This window comes from Peromyscus leucopus, chromosome 3, assembly GCF_004664715.2.
Source record: "Peromyscus leucopus breed LL Stock chromosome 3, UCI_PerLeu_2.1, whole genome shotgun sequence".
Classification (NCBI taxonomy): Eukaryota; Metazoa; Chordata; class Mammalia; order Rodentia; family Cricetidae; genus Peromyscus; species Peromyscus leucopus.
Window position 1 is genome coordinate 157,218,629 of NC_051065.1, and position 9,990 is coordinate 157,228,618.

The 9,990-nt window shown below is 48.0% G+C and overlaps 1 protein-coding gene across 3 annotated transcripts in view; it reads right to left on the minus strand.

The window, feature by feature from the left end:
- Irak2 (interleukin 1 receptor associated kinase 2) overlaps positions 1 to 6,625 on the minus strand; it is a 53,918-nt gene extending 47,293 nt beyond the window's left edge. For all 3 annotated transcript variants that reach the window (XM_028863946.2, XM_037204263.1, XM_028863944.2), the window contains exon 1: positions 6,457 to 6,625. In XM_028863946.2, coding sequence (XP_028719779.1) covers positions 6,457 to 6,550 — 94 coding nt within the window. In that variant the 5' untranslated portion in view covers positions 6,551 to 6,625. The remainder of the gene's footprint in view (positions 1 to 6,456) is intronic.
- Positions 6,626 to 9,990: the final 3,365 nt, after the last annotated feature.

Below are 9,990 nucleotides of genomic sequence, written 5' to 3' on the forward strand. Positions count from 1 at the left end.
ATCCTTAGAGTCCTCCGGAGCAGGGGCAGCCCAGCGTCCTGAAATGACCGGCCCCAAGGTCAAATGCCCCTCTCCTGACTAGCCAAACTCCATTGTGTTCCCTCAGCCTCTTGCAGATGAAAGGCTCAGAGACACGCAGTCACTTGCCTGAAGTCACACAGCCAGGCAGTGCACAAAGGTTACTGCTCTGCACTGGTGAGCAAGAAGCAGAGTGGTCCAGCTAAGGGGCTCCTGCAGGGGCCCTCTGCACACTCCCAGGTGGGTGACCGGTAAGAACCCCATCTACACAGGTCCAGACAGAGTGCAGCTGTGACTGCAGAGAAACAGTCCAGGGACAGGCTACCCACTGGGTTAGAGCCAAGAGCATGCACATTTGTGGCTGTGGGTTTTCTAAACCACTTTAGATCTTCCCACACCCTCCCTCCCAGGACCACAGCTCAAGATCACCCTTTTCTAGAATAACTCAGCAGCAGAGAATAAAACGTAGAGAGACAATCATCCAAGTTCTTCCTCCTTCGGGGCACGGAAAACCAGAGTCCTGAGACCAGCTGGCAGCTACCTAGCCAGCTCCGGGCCCAGCGACCCTGACCCTCAAGGGGGGCCCAGCCTGGGGCTCAGAGCAGCTTCCGAGGTGAGAAGATGGCACCCACCTATGAGTCATTCTCCGGGGTGGATGCCGAGCACCTGCCCGCTTGCCCAGCACTGTCCTTGACTCCACAGACGCTGGGAAAGAGGCAGGATCAGTCCCCACACATGGCTTATGTGCTATAGGGAGAGACAGACTAGCCAAAGCAGGAACAAGGGAAGGGTGAGCATGTTCAGGGGAACCGAGGTGAAACCTGTGATGGGCTGAGAAGTTGGGGCGGGGACAGATGGGTCCCTTCAAGAGGCAGAACTATGGCAGACAGACCAATGTCTACCCCAAAAAGCATCTGGTCCCTAAACCCCAAGACCCTTGAATACATTGTCTGAGGAGGCCATAGAGACTGCAAAGGGGACTAGATAAGAACGTAGAGGGAGCTGGGTGGTGGCGGCGGTGGCGCACGCCTTTAATCCCAGCACTCGGGAGGCAGAGCCAGGCGGATCTCTGTGAGTTCAAGGCCAGCCTGGGCTACCAAGTGAGCTCCAGGAAAGGCGCAAAGCTACACAGAGAAACCCTGTTTCGAAAAAACCAAAAAAAAAAAAAAAAGGGCAAAGAGCTGGGGATGGTGGCTTTGAGACCCTGTTGGGGAGGGTAGGAGAGAATTAAAAAGGGGAGGTGAGAGAAACACAGGTCAGGCGTCGGAAGAGTCTGTGCTGCCGCCTTGAAGATGGAGGGAGGCGCCACCGGCCAAGGGAACGGCCTCCAGGTGTGTGAGGTCAGCAGTCTGTGCTGTTTGAAGCTGCCACTCAATTTGTGATTATTTGTTACAGCAGCAAGAGAAACTAGTACAGACTACAAAGCCAGGCAGGAGGAAGAGTAACTCAGGCAGAGGGAAGCACAGATACAAAGATCTAAAGCCCAAAGGAGGCCAGGGCGGCTGAGGCAGGGAGAGTGAGGTGAGGTGTGGGAGCTGGAGGTGAGAGGGCCAGGGCTGGCAGGCCTGCAAAGTAATTCCCTTGATGTCCTCCATCAGTGATGCCTCAGAGGACTGTGGGTAATTCTGCCATCTCCAGGACTTGCAGATTCGGAGCAGTTCTTGGAAAAGAGTGTGCAAATGGCCAACAAGCAAGAGTCGAAAAGAGAGACCAGGCCAGGCTTTGGCAAGATAAACAATAGCCCTCCTTCCTATATGGATAGTGGGGGGGTGAGCCAGGGCAGTCTGTCTGGGAAACAACTGGCAGTGTGTCCCTCTAACAAGCAGTACAGAGTGCACTCCAACTCTCTACCCCATGCCTATGTGTGTACACCCAAGGGGGATGAAAGCATCCATCCACACTGACACACTGACGCTAGAACACAAATGTCCACCGTGGCATTATCATGACTGCCCAGGATTGAGAAGAGCCCAAATAGCCATCAATGGAAAAATAGAAGAGCAAAATGTGAGACGTCCATATACTGGAATGTTACTTGAGTATAAAAAGAAACTGGGACAAGAGGTATGGCTCATTAATAGTGTGCTTGTCCAGCATGTGAGAGAGAGAGAGAGAGAGAGAGAGAGAGAGAGAGAGAGAGAGAGAGAGAGAGAGAAACGAGGGGGTAGGAGAGTAATGGGAAAACAGAGGGTGTAAGAGAGGCCTGAGAAGGGGACAGAGGAAGAGAAGGAAAGCAACTTGGGGCTCACGTCTGCTACCACAGGGATGGACCTTTAAGAGCTGCTAAGCGAAGCCGACTGTAAGGGCTGCGAATACTGGATGGTCCCACTCACATGAAACACTACGACAGGAAACACCTGGAGCCGAGGGAGTGCGGGCGGAGGGGTGAGGAGTGGCATTGAAGGGGGACAGGCTTCCATCTGGAGTAATAACAATAAAATCACAGCCTTATGAATGTGCTAAGAGCCACCGAGGTGCTCTTTAAACATGTGCTCTACGTGATCGTTGATTTAAATATGTGCACTGCATGATCGTTGATTTAAATATGTGGATTATATGATTGTTGATTATGGCTTCCCTGCTTGTTTGTATTTTTGTTTGTTTTATCATCTGCTTGCTTGTCTGCTTGTGTTTTGGCTTTTTGAGACAGGCCCTCGGATAACCCAGGCTGGTCTGGAATTCACTGCATACTGGAGACTGACCTTGAACACCCGATCCTCCTACCTCAGCTTCCTGAGTGCTCAGATTACACATCTGTGGCACCACAATACCACCCCTTCTCCCTCCTCTTCCCCTTCTTCTTCCTCCCCCCCCCCCCCCCCCCCCCGCACATCCTCTGTTATTTCACTCCAGTAGTTGAACCCAGGGCCTTAGGCAGGGTAAGCACACACTCGACCACTGAGCCACACCTCACCTCAAGCTCATGGATTGTATCTTTTTTATTTTATTTTTTATTTTTTGGGTTTTTTTGAGACAGGATTTCTCTGTGTAGCCTGGAACCCACTCTGTAGACCAGGCTGGCCTTAAACTCACAGAGATCTGCCTGCCTCTGCCTCCCAAGTGCTAGGATTAAAGATGCATGCCACCACCATCCAGCCCATAAATTATATCCTAATAAAGCTTTTTTCCAAAAAGTCATAAGCCATAAGGGTGCCTCTTACACTAATATTCTAAGAACAGAAGGTATCCTGCTCTGGGTAGTTCAGGGCTGGGCTGAAATGGGAAAAAAATTAAAGAACACATACACACACACACACACACACACACAGCTGGTCACTGCCCAGGAAATATTCCAAGTCACCATAGGGCATCCAAGTATTGGGACACAGAGTCCCCTGGACAATCAGGTGGTAACAGATATCCTCACAGGCACCCCAAGACTAAGGCTGAGGGCACAAGAGAAGACAGCCACTTCCCTTCATCCCAGATGTTACCAACACCAGCCTCCCAGTTCTCCAACAATGATGCAGAACGAAAATGCACACTCAAGAGAAAATCCAAAGAATACATTGCCAGGTGTGGTATATTCAGAGAAGCTGGAGCAGGAGGACCGCCAGTTTGAGGCCAGTGTAAGGACACAATAGACCATGGCAGAGGATGTCTATCAAAGTGAAATGCCTATGATGTATTTTAAGAGAAAAAAGGCAGGTTGTGGGGCGTGGGATGCTGGAGAGATGGCCCAGCAGTTAAAAGTGCTGGCTACTCTTCCAGAGGACCCAGGTTCAGTTCCCAACACCCACATGGCAGCTGACAACTGTCTGTAACTCCAGGTCCAGGGGATCCCACATCCTCACACAGACATGCAGGCAAAACACCAATGCACATGAAATTTAAAAAAAAAAAAAAAAGGCAGACTATCTGTCATGTGTGATTGGCGTACAAAAATGACCGGATCGTTGACATACACATCTACACTTCAATGCATTTGAGACGAGGAGCAGAAGGCACAGTCCTGAGCACTGTGGGGCTGCAAGGTCAAGAAGTCAGGAAACACGAGCAGCAACGGGTGTGACAATGCGCTCTCGGACGCTACGGAGGCTACGAATGCTCATCCCTGTGGAGAACTCGGTTCATCTTTCTGCTCACGACTCCTACAGTATTTCTTCCTTCCTTCCTTCCTTCCTTCCTTCCTTCCTTCCTTCCTTCCTTTCTCCCTCCCTCCCTCCCTCTCTTCTTGTCTCCCTCGGTCAAAGGGTCCCTGAACCCCATCCCAGCTGACTCTCGGGGTAGCTGTGCTTTGTGCTGAGGGTCTGCCCTATGGGGTGTCTTACTGTAGCCCTGATGTTCACCTACTGCATCCACCAAGGTCTGTCAACTAGACATGTCTCCAGACGTTGGCAATTTTTACTTATGGAAAAAAGGAATCCCAAATTGAGGACCACCACCTTAAACTACTTATGATTTCTTTTCTTTTATTTTCTTCCTTCTTATTTTCTGTTTTGTTTGCAGGGTTAGGGACAGATCCCAGGGCCTCCCACATGTTAACTGAGTGTTCTACCACTGAGGTACACCAGAACCCTAACATGCATGTTATATGTTCAAACTGGAGGGACACGTACACACTCCCTTTATTATTGTGTCAAGCATACCTATTTTATATACTCTTTTTAATTAGCACTATTCTTTATAATGTAAAAAATTGGGGAGTGATAACTTTGTCCCTTCTGTTTTGAGATAAGGTCTCACTTGCCCAGCTACTTCAAATTCCCTAAGTACCTGCACCTGACCTTGGACTCCTGATCCCCCTGCCTCCATGTCCCCAGTGTGGCATTATAGATGTTTACTATACCACATCTGACAAAATGTAAAACATTTTTTTTTAATTTTAGGATTCACAGACTTTTCGGTTCAACAATAAACATCAAAGGAAACATGTTAACAATCACTCCTGGGTGTCATCTACAGGCGTGAAAACCACCTTTCAAAAGTGTAAAACAATTTGCTGTGTATTTATGCATGATTTGTGTGGGTGCTCATGCCATGGTTCATGTGTAGTGGTCACAAGACAACTCTGTGAAGTCAGTTCTCTCCTCCCACCTTTACATGGGCTCCAGGGATTGAACTCAGGACCACAGACTTGAGATTGCGAGCCTTTATCCATTGAGCAATCTTGCCAAGCCTCCAGTAATGTAAATATATATGTAACTGGATTCAGGCAAGGTGGCACATCCCCATAATCCCAGCACTTGAAAGGTGTCAGTAGGAAGAACAGAAATTCAAAGTTATTGTTAGTAATATAATGAGTTCTAGGCTAGCCTGGGTTACACAAGACCACATCTAAAAAATAATAATAAAAAAATAAAAAATAAGCAAACAATAACAATGGAACATATATATTACTTCATTTAGGAAATTAAGTGACAAAAGTTACACTGACTTAAACCATAAAACTAAGCATGACAACTGTTAACCATGTCTTTTTGATCTACAAGAATAAGGGGAGGGGGTGGTCGCTCAGTTGGTACAGTGATCTACTGGGATCCATCTCCAGCACCACATAAACCAAGCCTGTCATCCCAATTCCAAAGTGGAAGTGGGAGGATCAGAAGTTCAAGGGCATCCTTGGCTACATAGCAAGCTCCTGGATATTCTACATGAGTCCCTATCCAAAAAAAATAAAGAAGAGGAAAAAGACACCAAGGAACGACAGTTCAAATCTGTAATCCCACATTCAGGAGCTGAGATAAGAGGATGGCAAGTTTTAAGACAACCTGGGCTAAGTAAGGAAACCATCCATGTCTCAAAAGACCAAAAAACAAACAAACAAACAAACAAAAAACCCGCCTTGGTATGATTCAGTGTAGTATGCTTGCCTAGCAGGCACAAGTCCCTAGGATCAGCTCCCTCACTGCCATCAATCAATCACCAGGCATAGCGGTGCACACCTTTAATCCCAGCATTTGGAAGGCAGGTGGATCTCTGTGAGTTCCAGGTCAGCCTATTCTACACAGTAAGCTCCAGGGCAGCCAGGGCTACACAGTGTGACCGTCTCAAAACAGAAAGAATGGAAAATCAACCACCTAACAACACTAAGGTAGGAAGGAGCCTTCTTGATATAACTTTTATTCTCACACCTGTATAATGAGACTATAATTGTCACCTGCTGTTTACAGATTAGGACAAGTTTCAGGGAAGTAAAGAGAGCCCCAGATACAAGCTGCAAAGTGTTGAGACCGGAACGCACTCAGCCTGAGCAAGAGCACAACTGCGCAGACAACCTAGAGACTACAGCTCCACGATCAAGACACAAACAGACAAAACACAGCAAGTGGCTACAGTGAGAGTCGAGCAGGAGCCTGGGTCCGAGTCCCACCCACGCTTCACAGGCAGCTTCAGTCTGGAAACTAAAGCGAAGCAACAGCGTCCCAAACAGGCACCCCCCGGCCTCGGGGAAGACGGATGGGCGCGGTCCTGGTCGAAAGTAGGCGACACACTCACCGAACTGCATCCAGTCCCATTCGCTGAGCGTGTCGATGTTGCGGCACAGGTCGTCCAGCACTCGGGACGGTAGCTGGTAGATGTAGCAAGCCATGGCGAGACTGCGCGGCGACTGAGCCCACGGCGGAGGGCCGCGGCTTCCCTAGTGAGGGGCGGCGCTGCCCGCGGCCACTCTGGGCCGGCGAGCGAGCGCCCCCAAGTGCCTAAGTGCGGTAGCACGCGCCATTCTTCCCATGGCCGAGAGCGGGCTGGCTAGCGCCCCCTAGGTGGTTGCATTCGATAGCACATGCTGCCCGAATCCTAGACCAGGGCGGGGAGTCCTAAGTTCCAAGGCAGTCAGTCCCTAAGGCTGGCCAACTTTACCTCCATGGCTACTTGGAATGCGTTCACCTAATGGGTGTTGGTGAGGCTTAAGCGAAGAAAATCCAGAGATTTTTGCCTTCAGTGTTGGGAGAAGGAATGAATTACACAATGTGCTAAACGATTTAAAAGTGCACAGGGCATGCTGTCACACGCCATTGTCGGGCGGCTGAGGCTGATGGACAAGTTCAAAGCCAGTCAGGGAACAAACACTGAGTTCCAGGGCAGGTCAGTCTGGTCTACAAAGTGAGACCACGTCTCAAAAAATATTTTTTTTTAATTGAAAAGCAAGCTGGGCAGTGGTGGTGTACACCTTTAATTCCAGCACTTGGGAGGCAGAGCCAGGTGAATCTCTGTGAGTTTGAGGTCAGCCTGGTCTACAGAGTGAGATCCAGGACAGGCTCCAAAGCTACAGAGAAAGTCTGTCTGGAGAAGTGGCTCAGAGGCTAAGAACCTTTACTGCAGCAGTTCCTAGTACCCATTGGGCAGCTCACAATCATTCCTATCTTCAGTTCTGAGGGATCTGATGCCCTCTTCTGGTGTCCTTGGGCACTAGGCATGCACATGGTGCACATACATACCTGTAGTCAAAACACTTGTACACACGAAATAAAATATAAAAACTTGAATTTAAATTTATTTAAATATAAATTTAAATATAAAAACTTCATTTAAATTTATTTGCTTTTTGAGAGTTTCTCTGCATAGCTCTGGCTGTCCTGGTACTCACTCTGTAGACCAGGCTATCCTAGAATTCAGAGATCCACCTGGCTCTGCCTTCCCAGTGATGGGATGAAAGGCATATACCACTATGCCAATCTTTAGTTCATTGTTTTGAACCTTATTTCTCTGCCATGCTGGGATCAAGGCCAGGTGCTTGGCATGTTAGGCAAGTGTTCCATTGCTCAGCTTATCCTCCTAAGTTCCTGACACTAGATTTTGTATAGTAAAAGAGAGCCCATCTCACACTGTGACGGGTCTTACCCACTGCCCTCCAGGAAGACTGTCACTGCATACTCGCTAGTCTCCATGCATGATGCCCGTGGGTCCTCTTTACTTCTCGCTCAGGCACAAAACTTGTCCACCTTCCCAATTCAAGTAAAAACTTATGGACCAGTATACATGTGGCTTTTGATCATAGGGTTCACAGTTCACCAGTGTTTAAAAAAACAAAACAAGGGGGCTGGAGAGATGGCTCAGAGGTCAATTTCCAGGATCCACAAGGCAGCTCACAACTGTCTGTAACTCCAGTTCCAAAGGATCCACCACCCTCACACAAATATACATGCAGGCAAAACACCAATGCATGTAAAAAATATATATGTGTGTATGTGTGTGTGTGTGTGTATAGAACAACACAAAATTGATATTTAATGTTAACCCAAAACTTAAAAAAAAAACCCACTGGGCAATGTCTGTTTAAATCTGAAAAGAACAGTAAGAATTGGGACTGGCTGGGCAGTGGTGGCACACACCTTTAACCCCAGCACTCGGGAGGCAGAGCCAGGCGGATCTCTATGAGTTTGAGGCCAGCCTGGTCTACAGAGTGAGATCCAGGACAGGTACCAAAACTACAAAGAGAAACCCTGTCTCAAGGGGGAAAAAAAAATTGGGACTGACAGACCTACATCTCAGGCCTAGCATGGTGAACACACCTGTAGTCCCAAGGTATCTGTTCAAGGTCAGCCTGGTCTACAAGGCAAGTTCCAGGACAGCCAGGACTGTTAAACAGAGAAACCCTGTGTTGAAAAAACAAAAACAAACGGAAAAATAAAACTAGCCAGCATATCTGCCAATGAATTATCAAGTGTGTGGTGAGGGCTGACGCAGGCAAGTGTTGAAGCCAGGGGTTATACTGGAGTTTCGGGCAGGGCAGTGACCAGCACAAAACTGGACTGCGGTGCTAAGTGTGTGTGTGTGTGTGTGTGTGTGTGTGTGTGTGTGTGTGTGTGTGTGTTGCTAGGGATCACACCCAGGCCCCTGACAGATAGGCAAGTGCATGTCTCTGTGCCCTCTGCCAGGTTATCAGTGTTGACTACCTGTGAAAATGTTGACCACTTACTTTTTTTGGTTGTTTCATAGGTTAAAAATCTGTCCTCAGCCAGGCGGTGGTGGTGCACGCCTTAAATCCCAGCACTTGGGAGGCTGAGGCAGGTGGATCTCTATGAGTTCCAGGCCAGCCTGAGCTACAGAGTGAGTTCCAGGAAGGGCTCCAAAGCTACACAGAGAAACCTGCCTCAAAAAACAAAAAAAAAAGAAAGTGTTTTCAATATGAATTATTTTAAATAGCTGTGTGTGTCTGCATGTGGGTATGTGCATGAGACTGCAGGTGACCCTAGAGGCAAGAGACATTAGACTCCCTGGAACTTAAGTTACAGACAGCTGTGAGCCACCTGACTTAGGTGCTGAGAATCAAACTCCGGTCTCCTGGAAGAACAGCAAGTGCTCTTAACTGCTGAGCCATCTCTCCAACCCAACTGTTCCTTCTAGAGAAGGTCTTTAAAAGCTCAGCTTAGCCTGGAACTCTCACTGTGGAACAGAGGAAGACCTCCAGCTCCTGATCCAAATGCCCCACTTCCAGAGTTCTAGAATCTCAAGAGTGAGCCACCACACCTACCTGAACATCTCACCACCATCTTCTTCAGTGTTTAAATGCTTTACAGAGATACTTCATTCTTTTAAGGAAAATGAAGCTATACGAAACAATGGGAAATTAAAAAAAACAAACAACTGAGGCCTTGCTTCTTGCCCCCCGCCCGCCACCATTCAGCAAACATCTCAGTTCCCACAGGGAAGAGCCCTGTTAAAAGTAACACAACACACCTGCTTCCTTCACTTAGCACCATTTATTGTACTAAAGGTCAGCCTTTTCTACTCAAGGTAGAAAACATGAAGTCTGAAGAACACATTTACAGGACACCAAAGGAAGAGCACGTGACTCAAGCCACAGGTCTCCACTCTTTGGACAACACAGAGAACAGTATTCAAACTTCCAGTTTAATAAGACAAACATAAGATCTTTTTGAGACAAAGAGGTTTAAAAACATAAAACCAATGTTGCAATACTTCGGCGCCTGCTGACTTCTCAAACACAGGCACCCTCTACACGGGCATGTGGCCACTTCGCTCACGGAATGTTGTAGGCTAAGGCTTGACACAAAAAGGCTGTTGGGA